Here is a 20,761-nt window from a genome sequence, read left to right on the forward strand (position 1 = left end):
GGTATTCTGAAGCCTACAATGAATGGTTGTCTTTGGCATGAGGATGAACATGTTATTTATATTATATAATCTAATTTGGCTTTTATGGGGAAAGCAACATATACATAAGCGAATTTTCTACATGAAGTGGGCTCCTTCTGATTTTAAAGCTATAAGTCACAGATTGTATATTTCACTAGCTTCTTAAAGTAACTTTTCCATTCTCTCTAAAAACAGGTAACTTCCTGTGCTCTAGGAAATGCACCAATACCAAAGGTCAATGTGGAAATACGGGCAGGTTTGCCCCTATGCTGTGTGGTCTCTAGATTTCTGTATTTGCTTTGCTTTTGTCTGCTCTAGTAATCTCCCTCCTTTTGATCTGTGGCCTGGGAAAATGTGATTTCTTTGTATTTCAAATAAGAGTAGAATAGTTTTTTGAGTGGTTCACTCAAGAGTAAAGTATGGAACTTGAACATCTATTGATTCTTCAGTGTCGTATTTTAAGTTCTTTCTTAAAAAAATCTCTCAGATCTATTTCATGGGATTAGGGAAAGTTAAACCTTGTCTTAGTGGGTAGTAATTTCTATTTGTGATTTTAATGAGGATTGTGTGAAAATATACATAAAATTTACTTATCTTGAAACTAGTTACAGTGGCTATGGAAGAGTTAACAGCTCATGGGAAAAAATAACTTTTAATATAAAAGTTCAAATTATTAAATTGGGACACATTTTTTATACTACTTCCTAAATCCATTACTATGTTACAGGATGGTAATTCACCTAGAAAGATAACTTTTCAAAATGTAAGATTAAAGGACTCAGTAGCCGAGTTATCAGGTTAAGAACATATGTTTTAGAAAATTCTACATCAAAGATGTAAGTAAAATTAATTCATGTAAGTATCTCCTTATCTATGGTTCTGCTATGGTTTGAGTGTGTCTCCCAAGAGTTCATGTGTTGGAAACTTAATTGCTAATTTAACAGTACTAAGAGACCGAGCCTTTAAGAGGTAATAGGGTGATGAGGGTGGAGCCCTCATGAATGGATTTATGCCGTTATTGCAGGTATAAATTCTCAAGAGAGCGGGTTGTTATAAAAGCTTGCCCACACTTGTTTGTCCTTCTATTTTTTCACCCTGTTATGTTTTGATGCAGTATGAAAACCCTTGCCAGAAGCTGCTGGCAAATAAACTCCAGAACTGTGAGCCAAACAAACTTTTCTTATAAATTACCTGGTCTTGGGTATTCTCCCATAGCAACAGAAAATGCACTAAGATAGTTTCCAAATGAGCCTGTACTACTACTAACAGTAACTACCAATATAAGAGCATCCACCAGGTCTGAAGCACTGTCTTATACACTGTACGTGTAGCTGCTATATGCAATACTCAGTGCATCCTCAGAAACTGTATTAGATTTACTTCCACAGTTGTATAGCTAAGTGGTAGAATCAGGAAGGATTCTGGTTCATAGCCATCCTGCTATACTGCCTAGTTATTATTAACACCTTTGAAGGGTGTCCATTCCTGCTTTTCTTTAGTTTTGGCTCCCATGATTAGCCATTAGCCTGTACACTGGAAGAAAAGTAATATAAGGACCATATTGGACTGTAAAAAATCAGTATCACTGTTATAGAACTATAATGTGGAAAAACTTTCAAAAGGTCCAGAATGACCAGGAAAACCATATCCCACTTCAGTAACTACTACTTTCCCATTTAAGAAACCAGAACTTTGAAGTAAAATCTTTATTTCAGTATTTCCATAATTAAAGCAAACATGCATGCTTCAGTTCATTATTTAAGGTGATTTATACTATAAAACGACTTCCATGAATATTAGAGTTCCTGAATGTCATTTGAGTATCCGCCTACATGCTTGTTGGAACCTTCTGTAGCCTTTTCTTTGTAGGAATTCCAGTTTTTCTGAATTCTTCCCTTTCCTTCAGGTATTCCATTTTGCATTCTTCATAAAAGGCTGGATCATCATAGCTATGAGAAGGAAATGAAAATATTTTAAAGTAATTTTGCATGTGTTAAATGTAAGCTTAATTACTAATATTCAGACATCTGGTTCATCAGGCTCAATCTTCAGAAGCACACTTTTAATAATGGTTACAAATTCACTGTTAACTTTATGCTACCAAACTGAAGACCAAATCATTCATTTGTATATAGCACTGTCACAGGATAGAGCAGTGAGAAGCACAGCTTCTGTCCTGGGAACCCACGGTGTAAAGGACAAGTAAAGACCGGATTAAAATTTAAGTGTACAAAATACTGTGACAGAGGTATGCCCCAGTGCACCATGGAAACAAGGAAGAAATGGGGAAGGCAGAGATATCAAGGGGAAATGCTTGAGTTGTATTTTGAAAGACCAACAGAAATCCATATAGAAGGCAAGTGTGGGAAGGCACATGGATGAGGAAAAACTAATGCATGAAAAACTGCAAGTAGATAGGTACCACTACAGCAGATTATGCACATAGGAGAAAAGGCCTGAAATGAAGATGGAATGGGCAAAAGTCAAATCATGATGTGCCCTTTATGCTATACTAAGAAAATCTATCCTGAAGAAAATGGGGCACAATTAATAGAGCACCTCACCTGTAAGATCAGTTTTGTGTCTTGGATGAATCTGACAACATGTGGCAGATAGGGCAAAAGGGGGCAAGCAACGTTAGAGGCAAGATAGCCAATAAATGGTTAAAATAATCCAGGCAAAAAATGATGAAGGCACATGCCAAAAGAAGAGCTGTAGGAATGAAAAGGAAGAGATGATGTGCGGGAAATTTCAGTAATCAACAGGAAATAACCAGTTAGAGTTAGGAGACAAGACTGTAGACACTAGACTACTGTATAATTCACAAAGACACGTAGGATGAGCAAAGGAGCCAAGTTCATTTTTGGACTTGAACAAAGAAACAAATGTTACTTACCACAGTAAGTAATTGAATTCATGGGTGCAAACTAAACTTCCTCAGATTTAAGAATGAGAAGAGAACTTAGGGAATCACCAACTTTAAGGAGTAGATTAAAAACACTGAGAAGTACAGAGAGGTGTTGGGAAAATGGGAAAAAATATGATCAGGGAAGGCAGCAGAGACTTTCAAGAAGGGATTGCCAGGGAGAGGTCAAATAAAAGAGAAAGAACAATTTGTTGGATTTGTCTACCATCAGCCCATTAGAGCCTTTAAAAAGAACAGGTTCAGTGATGTAAGGATAGAAATCAGATTACAAATGAAGGTACGAGGTAAGCAAAAACAATGTTTCAAAATGAGAGAGGATAAGCAGTTACATTCATTTCATGGAAATGTCAATAGTAATTAACAAAGAAGAACACCCTCTTATTTAAAGATGAACAAATACTATTTCTTAGTGTATCTGGGGACTCAAAGTCAAGTAAAATTTTCTCTAATAATTTTCCATTTACTTTCAGTTAATGTTACATCCACTGCTTATCTCTTCAAGCAAGCAGAAACAGCCATCCTTCCTAGCCCCTCTCCTCCCCTCAGATGGACTAGAATCTTTTATTTTCTTCTTGTATTTCTAGGGGGTGAGAGAGAGAAGGATATTCAAATGATTAATATTCAGATAAATAGTAACAAATACTAATCAAAAAAGAGCTAATATTGACTGAATACCTATCATAGTAAATGTGTTTACATACAGTACCTCACAATCACTCCATAAGGTGTAATTATTCATTCTTACAATGAAGAGCCTGCCTAAGGTCACACGGCTAGCTAAGCTCTCACTGATGCAGAAGCTGAACCCAGGTTGCCCTCTGCAGTCTAGACTCCTGTCTACTCTGCTCTAGAGCTGCCCCAACTGGAGTGAAGGATAATATGTCAAACTGGCAATAACAATTATGATGACTGAATCTGAGAGAGAAAAATTATTTAATCAATATATAAGACAGAATTTAACAATTCAGTCATACAAAAGTTTAAGGGATTCGTTTATTTAGTAAACATTTCTTGGAAGCACTCGGGAATAGAACTGAGAGAATATTAAGTCACAGAATGAAGTTTCACTCCACTATGGTAAAGCACTGAGTACAATACCTGGACCATAAATAAGGGCTGCTGTTGATATTAACTTAAGAAAAAAAATCAACACTGATTATGTTTCATCATCTACAAATATAGCAAATGTAGAGATGAGTTTACATTATCTCTAAAGTCTTTTCCAACTCCACCATTCTAAAAAAAGGTCTATAAGTTTATGTGTACGTATTTTATTTTTAAAAAAATGTAGGGTTCAGGTGTTCATTACTTTGTTATTTAATCTCCTAAGACATATATCATACTGATATACACACTGCACAGGCTAGAGAAATTAAAGGAAATAAAGGCTTACCAAAACTAAGATCTCTCAACATTCAATTAACAATACTTGCTAAAGTATTCTACAATATTATCTGTCAATAATGTGGGCGATAGAACTTGGGTGAATAAATCAGCATGTGAATTCAAAGAACTTCACACATTTTTACTTAGATTTAAGGAACTACAACAAAACATTAGTGAACATCATATTATAAAATTATTTTAAAAGTTAATTTGGTTAACTTCAAAAATCTAAATTTACCTTTATATCATCCATATGATTTATCTCAGTTTTCTAGGAGTTAAATTATATTAATCCAACAAATCACAAGGCTGGAGAAGGTCTCAGAGATATTTTAATTCAGTTATCTTCACAATAGTATTCTATTGTGTATTTTCAGTCTGTACTATATTTTACAGATCAGACTGTTCATGAAAAAAGATTTGTTAAATAGTGAAAAATCATATATTTTTGTCTGCTGACTTCATCTTTTTAATTAGATACAATGCTGACAAAATTTGAAAAGACTCATAAATATGTTGCATTTTTAGGACTATACTGAAACTTCAGACTCAGCCAACAATATGATAAATTTGGTATGGAGAGGTACAGAATATATTACATGTAATGAGTTACATAACATACTCTTATCTACTACAAATACACACAGAAGCACAAACACTGAGATAACTACTTACTAAGCAGTTAGACATTCTTTCAACGCAGAGTTTTCTTTCCGGCATTTTACTACCATAAGAACTCCAGAGTTCTTGCAACATTTGGTAAAATCTGAAATAAATTTGGAAGGAAAAAATTACTTGTAATTACATCTATATAAACACACACACATACAATTTTTTTTCTTTTTAGAAGAAAGCCTGTCACCCAGGCTGGAGTGCAGTGGCATGATTATAGCTCACTGCAGCCTTGAACATGTATTAGGTAGATTGTGCTTGGCACATGGTATCAAGCTCAACAAAAACATGTGCACCAGTAAAAGGCAGAATAAGATGAGTGATATTTACTTTGTAGAAATAAATGTGATTTGAGAGGAGTGAGAGAGGACTTCTCAGATGAAGGGCAAGGAGACTTCAAAGAGACAGGATGTAGAGATAGGATTTCTAGTAGAGAAACAGTACAATTATGGGCTGCTTAACAATGAGGATACGTTCTGAGAAATGCATCATTTGACAAGTTCATCGTGGTCCAAAGATCAGAGTGTACTTACACAAACCTAGATGGTAAAGCTGAGTAGACACCTAGGCTATTTGCTATAGCCTAGGCCACAAACCTGTACCATATGTTACTGTACTGAATACTGCAGGCAATTATAACAGAAAGGTAAGTACTTGTGTATCTAAACATTTCCAAACATAGAAAAGGTACAGTAAAAATACAGCATTATCATCTTATGGAACCACCATCATATATGTAGTCTATCGTTGATCTAAACATCACCATGCAGTGCATGACTATATATTCCAGGAGAAATACGAAGAGTTGCCTCCTCCTTTGAAGGGGAATTGTTTGCAGACATTGGTATCTGTTGTCTAGTCTCTGCATGTCTTCTTAGTACCTGGCAACAAAAGCCAGTGGATTCCCACCTGATGGCATCAAGGCATCCCTTTGCTTTTACACAACCCTGCCATGGTTTCTTAACTTCTAATAACAGGACTCCCATTTCATTCCCAAGGAAGTTCTAGGTGCCCTAGATATTTCAAATGGCTTTCTGTCAAATTTCCACTCTGCTAGTTTGCCCTTTAAATTGTATTGGCACCTTGAGTATTCTGCCTTTTCAGGACCACAAACCCAGAAAAGCCTGGTACCTATGCTACCCACAGCTGGGCCACTTACTACTCTGTCTTGTGTTTGCTTTGGGTCAGACTCAGTCCTGTCTTATTCCTTACACAGGACAATATGCTTTGCTCCTCATCTCTTGCAGCTACTCTCGTGAACTACTCTGGTCCCTCCTTCTGACCACTGACTGCTCTAGTTCCAGACTCTGCCACCCCTAATCTACTGTAAGTAAGCAACTATTTCCAAGTGAGATCTTAAACATCGTCCTTACAAAGAAGCTGTAGGCAAAAAAATAAAAATAAAAATAAAAATAAATTGTGGATTGTGTTTTCTCAATATGTTTTGTAACTTTTAAAATACAAAATAATTAAGATTCCTCTCTTAAGCTATGTGTTATCCTTCCAGGTACTGGGGATTATACATTATTTATAATTGTCTTAAACAGATAATTTTAGGAATGTCCATGAAAATACATACTTATGTAACAAAAATATTTTTAAACCACAAGCAACCAAAAATGAGATTAAATGCATAAAAAATTTATGATGGGCCAGGCACGGTGGCTCAAGCCTGTAATCCCAGCACTTTGGGAGGCCGAGGCGGGCGGATCACCTGAGGTCAGGAGTTCGAGACCAGCCTGGCCAACATGGTGAAACCTGTCTCTACTAAAAATACACAAATTAGCCGGGCGTGGTGGCAGGTGCCTGTAATCCCAGCTACTCAGGAGGCTAAGGCAGGAGAATTGCTTGAACCTAGGAGGCGGAGGTTGCGGTGAGCCAAGATCGTGCCATTGCACTTCAGCCTGGGGGACCAGAGTGAGACTCTGTCTCAAAAAAAAAAAAAAAAAAAAATTCATTATGGGGGCTTTGCTGGGACAAGAGTCCTACAGCATAGATACCTGTATCCACTCACAACATCATAGTGATACTTCCAAGAAAATTGGTGGAATAGGAAGAAGGAACAAGGGATGCAAGAAATGACTTTAATTCAAATAATGTGCGTGATCACATAAAATGAGTTGATACATAGTATTCCCCTTCAAGGACACACAGGATTAGTTCCCTTTGGCTTCTGCTTCACTAGTCTCAGCAGTCCCAACATTTGCTCTCTCATTCCCAACCCAGCCTGTTAGACTCTAAATGTAATCAAGTATCTTCTTTATTCCAACTACCAATGTTCTTGTTCCTCTTGATGCAGAGGAGCTGGGCACACAGGTCAAATCAAACCAAGGGAAATTCCTTTGTGCCCTTTGACTAAGGACTCCCTAACACTCAAAAGGCAAAGCGGACTTACAGCCAGCTCACCTTCAGTGCAGACGCTGAAGGGTAGCCACATGGCTATCTAAAAGTCAATTATCTTTCACTCTGGAATGCCTATCTATTCTTACATGTTAATTTTTCTATTTATAGCATGATGTTAAGATCTACCTTTACATAAGCAAAGACTACGATCCCCAAAGACATGGGCAATCCTCAAACAATATGTATATAAACTTACTCCAGAATTAGCTAAATCTAGCTAAAGGCTTCTTTAAGAGAACTGCCATGTTCAATAGTGGTAATGAACCATGGGCTGGATTCCCCTGCACCACCTTACCTTTACTGTCACCTTACTATACCTATACCAGACCAGTTCACTCAAATAATGTCTGGAAGAAAGGTAATTAGATAATGAATTTTGCCTCATGAAAACACACTAGTTGACCAAACTTTAGTCCTTTTCTGGAAAACACAGACACAATGGCTGTTAGCAAATGTTTACTTTCTGAATTTAACAAACCCAATATTTTACCTTAACTTGAGAATAGGATGCTTAGGCATTGCATTAAGATTTGTTTTGTCTACTATTAATAAAAATGTCCTTGGTAGGGAACTGGTACAAAATAGCATTTATGTGTTCTGATCACAATAAAGGCATAGTCTATATACTTTCACACTTGTCCATATCTCTTCAGGAGTAAATGTGACTGACCTGAAGCCTAAAGCTGTCTGTAAGGTTTTTGTCACTTGTTTAGCAACATGATTTTAATGAGGACCTTTCTTTCATTCTACATTAGCATATATTCATATAATAGTGATGCTGCTAATACTGCCAACTGATTTCTAAAATCAAATTCTGAAACAAATCCAATTTAAATCACTTCCATCTTTCAATTTATGTTAAATGTTAAAGAGCTTGTATATCTGATTCTATCAATAATTTTAATTACTATCAAAAACTATAAAAATCAAATTTCATTCAATTCAGTCTATCTTAAGATAATACAAAAGAATATCAATAAACAGTAGGAATGTGGAGAGATTGTTAAAAGTTATTCAAAGGTTTAAAGTAATGAATACTCAATTTTTTCTTTAAGATATCAAGAACATAAAATTCTGTGTCTTTCTTTTGTAAACTCTTCATTTATCTTAAGGAAACCACGTAATATCATATACTGTTGGTAAAAATATTCTCTGAAGCCAGGCACGGTGGCTCACACCTGTAATCCCAGCACTTTGGGGGCTAAGGTGGGTGGATCACTTGAGGCCAGGAGCTTGAGTCCAGACTGGCCAGCATGGTGAAACCCCATCTCTACTAAAAATATAAAAATCAGCTGGGCATGGTGGCAGCGCCTGTAATCCCAGCTACTTGAGAGGCCAAGGCAGGAGAATCACTTGAACCCAGGAATGGAAGGCTGCAGTGAGCTGAGATCACACCACTGCACTCCAGTCTAGGCAACAGAGTGAGACTCTGCCTCAAAAAAATAATTTTAAAAAAATTCTTTGGATATAATTAAATTTGGCTCAAGATTATCTAGGGAAAAAACCACAAAGAGATAAAGTCTTCTCCTAACTTTAACATAATGGATAAAATAATTATTCACATTGTAATTAAGTACCAGTAGCCTATATAATTTCCAGTTTAACTATGATATGAAAAAAACTTGGGAGCTTCCATATAAAACAGTAACAGAAGTAATTAATTTTTTTAACTTATTTAATTTATGGAACTTCCAGATATACTTCAATATTTAAATAATTCCCAATAATATGGTTTCTTAATCGAGCAAAGGATAAATATGGCAACTGTGCATTGAACTAGAAATAGCAGATAGTTCATCTTTTACACTTTCGCTGCACATAGTTTCAAGCAACATCATTACTTTGCAAATGCAGTTATCCAGTTAGAACTAAAGCATTCACTGAGATGACAATTTTAAAACACACCAAATTAAAAGAAATAATCCCCATTATTTCATTTCTCTGATTAGAACCACTCTGTTCATATCTCCATTAATTTGATTTTAAAATGAATTTTTTCACAACTATCTTTAGACACAGCACTTATTCCTAACTTTTCAGTACTTTAATTTCCTTAGCCAGTAAAGTCTTCAAAAAAATGCCTATTTTCTCCCAGCATTACAAAAAGCAAAGGCACATTTGGATACCAATATAATTTAGAATTTTAACATATAAGCTATAGGTAATATTTCCATAACTGCACCATCATCTTAATGGGTGGAAAAAAATTAGGACATCCTGTTTATTAAAGAACATAGTAGGGCAGACTTAAAAATCACCCTAAATTCATAATACATCATATCAACTCTATAAATAGGAATCTGAATCACAAAACTTTCCTTACATAAAACTAGATAAGAATAAAAGCAGAGAGGTACTTTAAACTTAATGTAGGAAAGATCTTTTGAACAGTTAGTGAATTGTAAGAGGTTTTAAAAACATAGGACTAAAAATGATAAAATTTGAAAGAGGGTCTAAGTGCTGACTTTTAGTAAGATTTCCCTTCAGACAAAGGTATCTGCAGTTTTAAATCTGTGATGTAAATTAAAATCTACAACTAAATTTTCTCAAGAAAAGTTATCTTTTATGTGATTACTTCTGTAGTGAACAGTCTAATGTCAGGTCCCTCTAGACGATGCCTAAGAGCTGCGCCACTCTCAGTAATCATCATCCCTTCTGGAAGCTGTGAAGTAAAAAGTGCCTGAAGACAACAGGAGGTCACCCTCAGTTTTCAATGCAGTGATGAAAGTCTGAACCAAAGCAGAGACAATGAAGACAATATTTTTGTCCTCTTCTTTCTCATGACTGCTCAGCTGAAGGAAATCAAGGCCAGAGGGACACACAGCACATTATTCTGTAAAATCAACAGCATGAACGGTATTTCATAAGCTTCTGACTTCATATACATTAGTCTATAAAATTTAGTAACAGAATTGTAGGTCTCCCTGTGACCTCTGCATCAATGATCTAAGTACTTTGGCTTTTGGAAAGAATCGAATCCAACCCACAGACAAAGCCAAATATAAATTAATTCCAGATTGGATGAGAAGTAAATTAGGATAAATTCAAGTAAGCTGAAAAAAGTGCACAAATCTTTTCCAGCAAACATTCTAGCCACCCACCCCTACAAAAAAAAAAAAAAAAAAGTACCACAATTTTCTAAAGATCCATAAAACTATCAGTTCACATGGAAAAATATAATGTCTAGAAATGATAAACACCTTTTACAACATGGGTCCCCCAAATTCCGCACTGCAGACTGGTACCAGTCCATGGCCTGTTAGGAACTGGGCAGGACAGCAGGAGGTGAGCGTCTGGCTAGGGAGCATTACTGCCTGAGCTCCACCTCCTGTCAGATCAGCGGCGGCATTAGATTCTCACAGGAGCACAAACCCTCCTGTGAAGAACGGTGCATGCAAGGGATCTAGGCTGCACGTTCCTTATGAGACTCTTAACTAATGGCTGATGATCTGAGGTGGAACAGTTTCATCCCAAAACCACTGCAAAAGTGTCTTCCACAAAATTGGTCCCTGGTGCCAAAAAGGCTGGGGATTGCTATTTTACAGGACATATATTGAAAGAGTGGCTTCTTCCTGCACTACACCTTTAAAAACATTTCCATTTTCAAAGGCAAATCTATATACTGCAGATGGGAAATCACCAAATCATTACCTTAATTTTTAAGAAAAGATTCATTTGTAAATACTGCGTTAGTTTTTCTTTAATTACCAAAGTAGAACGAAAAAGAAAAAATTACCTACATTCCTATCTTCATGATAGCAACAATAATAGCTAATATTTATTGTGTTTATAATAGGCACTGTCCAATGAGTTAATTAATGATTCACATGTATTAGCTGATTCAATAAATTACAATATTTAAGTATTTTCTCATTTATCCAGGGGCTCATAAAATATCATTCATTCATTCAACAAACATTTTCAAAGTACCTACTGTGCGTTTAAACACTGTGCTAGCTTCTGGGGTTACCATGTAGAGTAAGAAAGAGAAGGTTCCTACTCTGTGGGAGCTAACAACAGTCCCTGAAGAAGACAAGTAATCTTCAAATGCTAACAGTTGAGTTGATACCTGCTCTGGGCAGGGAGGGTGCTATGGAAGCACAGAATGGGAACCTCAAACATACTCAGGAGGGAATTCCAATATGAAGTACTCTTAAGCTATGATGTACACCATGCTGTGTTAGCAAAGGAAGAGAGGGAACAGTATTCTGGACAAAGGCAAGGGCACAGAAGATCTGGAGGTGAACAGGCAGGACATATTACAGAGAATAATTCAGAATGGTTGGTACATTTGCTATTAGCTTGTATGTGTGTGGGGTGGGAGGGGTGGATGTCAGGTGGAGGAGAAAAGGTATGCACCAAGTATGACCAGTAGGCAATATTCAAATGTTTAGGCTGTGTTCTAAGGATTATCAAAATCCTCAAAAGGGTTTACGCAGTGGAATGACAAGATCATGTTTTCTTCTTCACAGAACTTTAGAGTAGGCAGGGGAAACAGAACTGGAAATAAGAAAACTGGATAGAAAGTTAGTACAACAGTCCAAGGGGCTAAAAACATTTAAACCTGTGGCAGACAAGTAGGAAAGGACAGAAGTGAGTGAATAAAAATGAAACCAGAGAGAACTAACAGGACTTGGAATATAGTTATTTATGAGTGTAATAGAAGGAGGAATCAAGGATAACCCCTAATTTTCTTGCTGGGTGCATGATGGCCCAGGTTGATGACTTAAAAAACACCAGAAAAACAAACAAAAGCACTGTTGTACATAACACACACTCATCAAAAAGGAATAGCATATGAATTTGTTCTGTTTTGGTGGAGGAAGATGGAATAAAGATGACAACGAATTTAGGACATGTTCAGTTAGGGAGCCTGTGAATCATCCAAGTAGAAGGCAGTTAGCTATGATTCTGAAGCAAGTTCTGAAGATACTGTTTTGATAGCAGTAACTTAACAAAAATAATGAAAAGAAGCCCTGGACAACCACTGAGGAATCCTAACACTTCACGCTAGGAGAAAAAAGAAGAAACTGGAAAAATACAGAGGACTATGTGGCATCAGAGAAAGCAAGGAAACCAAGCATTTGACCCTCAGTATAAAATCAGGGTCCACTAGACCCAATTTTAGTTTTGCGGACTTCTTCTTTTTTTTTTTTTTTTTGAGACGGAGTCTCGCTCTGTCATTGGGCTGGAGTGCAGTGGCATGATCTCGGCTCAATGCAACCTCAGTCTCCCAGGTTCAAGCGATTCTCCTGCCTCAGTCTCCGGAGTAGCTGGGACTACAGGCATGTGCCACCATACCTGCCAAATTTTTTTGTATTTCAGTAGAGATGGGGTTTCACCATGCTGGCCAGGATGCTCTCGATCTCCTGACCTCGTGATCCACCCACCTCAGCCTCCCAAAGTGCTGGGATTACAGGCGTGAGCCACCAGTGCAGGTTTCTTTTACAAGTAATTTTATAATGACTTCAAAGATATTTTACGACTTTATTCGTTCTTAGAGTCCTCCAAAAATCTAAAGAAAATTGACCTATTTTTAATACAACAAAATTCATTTTATCAAATAGGATCATTTGATCTTGGTGTAAAGCTAAGATTCAATATATAATTTATCGATCTTATTTTTTCTGTATCTTCAAACATTTAATTTCATCATAGTAGAAATTATTGCATCATAGCCTGTCAGTTATTTCCAACTATGCTAAAAATAACTACGATAAGAAAAGAAAATGATGAAATCCCCTAGAAGGATGCAATAGTGAAATAAAGCTTTCATTATTCCATCATATTTACTATAGTGTTCAATGTATTGTATTACTGTTTATGAAGATATAAAAGTAGCTTTTTCTTTTCTTTTTTCTTAAAGCTTTCACTGAATACAGTTAAGATTTGAATTTTTTTTTCATTTTCTGCCTCTGTTAGGTAGCATAATAGTCCCCAAAGATGTCCCAGTCATAATCCCGGAAACCCATGAATATGTTAAGATACACAGGAAATGGGAATTAAGGATGCAGACAGAATTAAGTTTGCTAATCAGTTGAAAATAGGGAGGTTATCTGGGAAGGCCCAAAATAATCACAAGGGTCTTTAAAAGTGAAAGACAGATGCAGAAGAGAACAGGAGAAAAGAGATGAGATGATGGAAACAGAGTCAGAGAGATTCTATCTTGCTGGCTTTAAAGATGGAAAAAAGAGAATACCTTCACCTTTGCTGAAAAAGGCAAGGAAACAGACTTTCCCCTAGAGTCTCCAGAAACAAACACAGCTCTGCTAACACCTTGATTTTAGCCCAGTGAGACCTGTCACACTTCAGAACTATGGAACTATAATATAATGAATTTGTATTGTCTTAATAAAGCTACTAAGTTTGTATAATTTGTTACAATAGCAACAGAAAACTAACATGCTACCACAGTACGGGGAAAAACCGGCCAAAAGATGTTTTACAATTATTTGATGAATTAGAAGAATGCAAAGAAACCAACAGCAGCACTCTAGAATTTAATGAAGATGATGAAATTGATGATATAAGCACATAATCATATTGACTATAAGTCTTCAGATGACAGTATCCCAGATAAATTTTCTCAAAATCAGGAACTGATGAGTGAGTAATACTTTTTTTCTTGTCACCCAGGCTGGGCACTGGTAAGATCATAGCTCTCTGTAGCCTTGAACTCTGGGCTCAAGTGATCCTCCCACCTCAGCCTCCCAAGTAGCTAGGACTACAGGTGTGTGGCACCACGCCTAGCTAATTTTTTTATTTTTACTTTTCATAGAGACAAGGTCTCACTATATTGCACAGGCTGGTCTTGAAGTCCTGGCCTCAAGCAATTCTCTTGACTTGGCCTGAATAATACATTTTTAAGGACAAAAAGGAAATATAGTATTCTCATCCTATTAGACATTTAACAGGAGTGATTTTTCATGAAGTATAATGTAACAAAAACTTGTAACCCACTGTGCTAAAAACAGGGCAACGCAGTATTCTTCCATCTTTCATGATATCTGTGTGTTGAAATGTACTTGATCCAAATGCTGAAGACAGATGTATTTAAAAGGTTATTAAAAGGGAATAGTATTTGTAAATCTAAAAGTAAAAATGTTTTAAAATTATGGAGCCAAAAAGATGGCCATCTTCACTTCAACAAAATTATGAGTCATTAATATTTTTAAAAATATTTCATTTTGGCTGGGTGCGGTGGCTCACACCTATAATCCCAGCATTTTGGGAGGCCAAGGTGGGCGGATCATCTGAGGTCAGGATTTAGAGATCAGCCTGGGCAACATGGTGAAACCCTGTCTCTACTAAAAGTACAAAAATTAGCCGGGTGTGGTGGCGGGCACCTGTAATCCTAGCTACTCAGGAGGCTGAGGCAGGAGAATTGCTTGAATCCAGGGGGCAGAGGTTGCAGGGAGCCGAGATAGTGCCACTGGACTCCAGTCTGGGCAACAAGAGCAAGACTCTGTCTCAAAAAAAAAAAAAAAAAAAAAAAAAAAAATTATTCATTTTAAAGACGTAAGTAGTTCACCAACAATTATTATATATGTAGAAAACGCTAAAGATTCCTCTAAAAGACCACTGGATCTGATAAATGACATCAGTAAAGTTTCAGGATACAAAATCATCATGCAAAAAATAACTCAATCCCATTTATAATAGCCACACACACACACACAAATACATCTGGCCAAGGAGGTGAAAGAGCTCTACAAGAACTACAAAACACTGCTGAAAGAAATCACAGATGAAACAAATGAAAAAATAACCCATGCTCATGGATTGGAAGTGTCAATGTCATTAAAATGCCTATAACGCACAAAGCAATTTACAGATTCAATGCTATTCCTATCAAATTACCAATGTCATTTTTCACAGAATAGGAAAAAACTATCCTAAAATTTGTATGCAACCAAAAAAGAGCCCAAATAGCAAAGTAATCCTAAACAAAAAGAACGAAGCTGGAAGCATCACATTATCCAACTTTAAAATATACTACAAGGCTATGGAACCAAAATAGCATGGGACTGGTACAAAAATAGACACACAGAACAATGGAACAGACTAGAGAACCTGGAAATAAAGCTGCACACCTACAACCTACTGATCTTCAACAAAGTAAACAAAAACAAACACTGGGGAAAGGATACTTTATTCAATAAATGGTGCTGGGAAAACTGGCTAGCCATATGCAAAAGAATGAAACTCAATCTCTACCTCTCACTATATACAAAAATTAACTCAAGATGGATGAAAGACTTAAACGTAAGACCTCAAACTACAAAACAAAACAAAACAAAACAAAACAAAACAAAAATTCCTAGAAGAAAACCTATGAAAAACTCTTCCGGACATTGGCCTAGGCAAAAAATTTATGACTAAGACCTCAAAAGTAAATGAAACAAAAAGAAGAATTGACAATTGGGACCTAATTAAACTAAAGAGCTTCTGCCCTGCAAAAGAAACTATCAACAGGGCAAACAGACAACCTAGAGAAAAGGAGAAAATACTTGCAAACTGTGCATCCAACAAAGGACTAAGAGATGTTGTTGAGGATACAGAGAAAGGGAATGCTTATAAACAGAATGTAAATTAGTTCAATCCCTGTGGAAAGTAGTTTGGAGATTTCTAGAAGAACTAAAAGTAGAACTGGATAATCCCACTACTGGATAGCTACCCAAAGGAAAAGAAATCATTCTACCGAAAAGACACTTGCCCTTGTATGTTTACTGCGGCATTATTCATGACAGCAAAGTCATGGAATCAACCTAGCTGTCCATCAATGTGGAAGGGAGAAAGAAAATGTGGTACATATAGACCATGGAATATTACACAGCCATAAAAATGAAAACATGTCCTTTGTAGCAACATAGATTTAGCTGGAGGCCATTATCCTAAGTGAATTAAAAGAGAAATAGATTACTGCATGTTGTCACTTATAAATACAAGCTAAACAATAGGTATGCAGGGACATAAAGATATAAACTATAGCTACTGGGGAGTCCAAAATGGGAGGGAAGGAGGAAGCACAAGGGCTGAAAAACTACTTATTGGTTACTATAATCACTGTTTGGGTGATGGTTCAATAGACGTTCAAACCACTGCATTATACAATATATTCATGTAACAAACCTCCACATGTACTCCTCAAATCTAAAGAAAAAAAAAATTTAAAGATTAATGGTAAACTAGAACCTATTAGAGCTATATGGAGTCAGAATCTTTAAAACAGATTATGTTCTAGGTTCATGATGAGCAGTTAGTGGCAATCAAAGGACATAAACCATTCTAAGTTATAAAACTTTCAGAACAAGTAAAATAGGGAATAAAAATTGGGGCTTGCTATGTTTAAATTCTTATTATACTTCCTAAAGTCACTGTCTTCATTCTTCTATAAATTATTTGACTATAACTTTAAAATATAAAAACTAACAAAATGTATCCATCAGATGACTGTATTTTCTGGGAAAGTTTGGGTCAAGGAAGAAATAATCATCATTGTCAAATGCTGTTGAGACATCTACTAAGATGAGTGAAAATCACCCAACAGTTTTTATGTTACAATTTTATTTTAAGCCATACTGTCCAGAAATACCTTAGATTCACATAACTCCAGTGAGGGGATTAGAACAGATAAAAATCCTGACTTCGTATGTTTGATACATTAAACATAGCTTTTATTTTCAGTTCTCTAGGACAGTTATTCCTTATATCCATATTCACAGATTTCAGGGATTATGACTGGGACATCTTTGGGGACTATTATTCTACCTAACATAGGCAGAAAATGAAAAAAATCCAGTGACAAAAGGAATATAAAACATCTCATTAAAAATTTTTAAATTGGCTGCATGTTAAAAAGATATTTTGGATATATTAGGTTAAATAAGATGTGTATTTTTTTAAAAAGACAGGGTCTCACTATGTTGCCCAAGCTGAATATGGCTAATGCAGCTGCAGAACTAAATTTTTCATTTTAATTAAAATAGCCATGTATGTCTAATGGTGACCACGTTGGACAACACAGCTGAAGACATTTTCAGTTCCCTATACTTCAGGTGAGATGCAAAGAGGTGTCTGATGATGATTTGGCTACTGTTTCATGATTTATAACTTAGGATCACTCTAGGCTTAGTTATCTGCCATATCTTTCCTTAAAACATATTTTCTTATCCACTGATCCTTTCTAAGCCTATTAAAATACCTAATCAAAATAAAATATTTAAGAAAATAAAGACTAAAGTAAAAAATAATCATTCAGCAAAGCTTACTTGCTTAGCTTATATTTATTCAACAAATATTTGTGTATTTATTTGTATACAAATGAATATCTGTAAATATTCATATATATTTATCTAACAAATAGCTGAATAAATAAGTGAATTAATTGAAGGAATGTTAATAATTCTCATTTTCTACGAGGTTTTAGTTGATTTAACTCACTCTAATTTTTTTAAATATGTTGCTAAACAATCTCTGCCATTACTGTTATCTAATTCCTTTGACAAAGATCAAAATTCCCAACACTGTACTTTTATCATGACTATCTCTTCAGTTTAGTAAAGGCTGTATTCAGAATTTATTCATAAACAAAATTCAAAAACACAGTAACAAAACTTTGGGGTTTCATGGGAAAATTAAGTTTCAGGAGGATACTGAGATTCATTATCTCAGTTGATCAGAATATAAATTTGAAATTAAAATGTGATTCTTACAAGAAGGAGTTTAAACACTAGGAACATAGATGATGGAAAACCAAAAGTCAAGAATACATTAATAATGTTGAATAAAAACTGTCTTATTTCAGGTGGCCTTTTTCTTCTTCTTCCATTTTCCCATGACAACTTCCTAATCATTTTTTGCAAGGTAGTTAACAATGTCAGTAGTAATAGCAATAAAAACATGAAAATGGCAACTAAGATAAATTGAGTGTTTACTTTGTACCAGGCACTACTATACTAGATACTCCATGTATGCTAGCTCACTGGAATTGTACAAAAACACTATCAAGTAAGCCCTATTTTTATCTTCATTTGTCAGATGAATAAACTGAACTTTAAATAGGCTACATCACATTCCAAGATTAAATAGTGTGGCATACATAGACTGGTTTAGAACCAGGTCTTTTCACTTCAGAAAAACATCTGTAATTACTATTGGATCTCACTTATTCCTTTCCAGAACACAGGAAAAACTCCTATGCTTGGTAGAAATTTCCATGCCCATGCAATAGAGACTTAACCTAGGCCAAGTATCTCACATGAGGTCACAAATGAGACCTGGGAAGCAAGTGGCAATGGTTCATCACATTGTATCACGACCATAGGAAAGAATAAAGTAGACACTGTTGCTGATTTTTTGTTAAATGACCACTTAGCAACCATATAAAACCAAATAGCATCAGATACCTCAACTCTCTGATTCCATACTGTTTTCCAGTATTCCCATAAAATATATTTAAATATTTAAAATAAAGATTTTACACATTAGAAGGGGGCTTTTTCAAACAAAATATAATGAAGTGCTACATTTCATGTTTCAGATATTAAGTGCTACCAGAATTTGAAAGGGAGACATTCGCACAGCCTGGTGTGGACAATGAAAGCACCGAATCCCCCTATCTTTTCTAAGAGATCACATGGAAAAGATTCCCTAAGTCTCCCCAAATACATTTTTCTTACATATCCCAACTCTTTGCTGCCTCACACAGTCTCCAATGTTAAAAGACCAATTCATTAATAGATATTGATAAAAGCAACTCTCTCACACACACACACACACGCACACAAACTGGCAAACTTCTGAACATGGAGCCTTCTAGGATTTCTTGCCTCTAGCAGATGCTTTGCCTTCTCCCATCACCTACACAATGGAGAAACAAAAGTAGGATCCATGTTTTTAGTAATGTAAGTAATAAACTAACCTGCTGGACTTTTTCATACTTGCATGTGGTCTACAGCCCATTCTGGCAATAAGTATGAGTCAACAGTGACCATTAAACACTACTTATCGAGGGCCCTGGACAAGAAGACCAGCTGTCTTGTTCTAGACTTCTGGAATCAAAAAGGTTAGAGTGTGAAAGGCCTGTAGAGGTCACTTGATCTTATTTCAGAAAGTGTTTCCTACTCCGTCTTACTGTTTAAACATTTGTGGTGATAGAAAACTCCTTAACTCACAAGGCAGCCAGTTCCATAGCGTGTATGTGTTGATGGGGGATGGGAGTAGTATAGGCTGAAAAAAGCTAGTCTAATGCTGCCGCTTCATCATACACTATAGGCAGTAACATTCAGATTTTTTTCTCTTCTCCTGGCTCAGCACCAGTTCAAACTTTGCTGCCTCCTCAAGGTATGTGATTTCCAGACTATTAACAAATCCTTGTCACCCACTTTATAATATGCTCATTTGTCAAATTTATTTATTTAACTGGCTTAAAAAACATTAGCATCTCCTATTAAAAAAAAAAAATACAGCATCCATAAAGTAAATTCTCCAAATTCGATCGCAGTCGAATTTCTCATTCAATTCAGATATTGACTATGTATATGTCTTTCTTAACAAAAATAAATCAGTAAGCCGAGTGCAGTGGCTCATGCCTGTAATTCCAACACTTTGGGAGGCTAAAGCAGGAGGATCATTTGAATCCAGGAGTTCAAGACCCGCCTCAGGAACACAGTGAGACCCCGCCTCCATAAATAATTTTTAAAATTAGCTGGGTATGGTGGCACACACATGTAGTCCTATTTACTTGGGAGGCTGAGGTGGGAGGATCGCTTGAGCCCAGGAGGTCAAGGCTGTAGTGAGCTGTGATCATGCCACTGCACTCCAGCCTAGGTGACAGAGTATGGCCTTGTCTCCAAAATAGTAGTAAATAGGTTACCATCTGTGAGGAATCATTAAAAGAATGACATATTATTAGCCATTTCTCATCTTGTCTTCTCTCACCCGAAGCAAAAAGTATTTTTATATAAATGTGGTTTTTGGTGATGTCATCAAACCTATCACAGTAACACCAACTGCTTAAGTATTAATACTGTATCACAAAATACTATGTAGCCATTAAAAAAAAAATAGCACATTGATAGGGAATGATCTCTAAGACATAAAAGTGAAAACAGCAAGGTACAGAAGAGTATTATAGAACGTTATCATTTCTGTGTTTCAGGGGTGTGTATGTGTGTATGTGTGGGGGGTATGTCTGCAAGCACATAATGGCTATGAAAGAATATGTAAGAAAACTGATAACCATGGTTATTTCACAGGAGGAAAACTGGCAGGGACAAGAATTGAAGAAACACATCTGTATTGTGGTTTGGTACTCTCTACACCTTACAGAATACTATGGAAAAAAAAAAA

The 20,761-nt window shown here is 36.0% G+C and overlaps 1 protein-coding gene across 2 annotated transcripts in view; it reads right to left on the reverse strand.

Moving 5' to 3' along the window:
• Positions 1–1,712: 1,712 nt before the first annotated feature.
• CMC1 (C-X9-C motif containing 1) overlaps positions 1,713–20,761 on the reverse strand; it is a 78,642-nt gene continuing 59,593 nt past the window's right edge. For both annotated transcript variants that reach the window (XM_023207261.2, XM_023207260.1), the window contains 2 exons: positions 5,009–5,099; positions 1,713–1,970 (listed from right to left, as the gene is read on the reverse strand). In XM_023207261.2, the coding sequence (XP_023063029.1) occupies positions 1,850–1,970; positions 5,009–5,099 (212 nt within the window). In that variant the 3' untranslated portion in view covers positions 1,713–1,849. The remainder of the gene's footprint in view (positions 1,971–5,008; positions 5,100–20,761) is intronic.

This window comes from Piliocolobus tephrosceles, chromosome 2 (genome assembly GCF_002776525.5).
Source record: "Piliocolobus tephrosceles isolate RC106 chromosome 2, ASM277652v3, whole genome shotgun sequence".
NCBI classification, from domain to species: Eukaryota; Metazoa; Chordata; class Mammalia; order Primates; family Cercopithecidae; genus Piliocolobus; species Piliocolobus tephrosceles.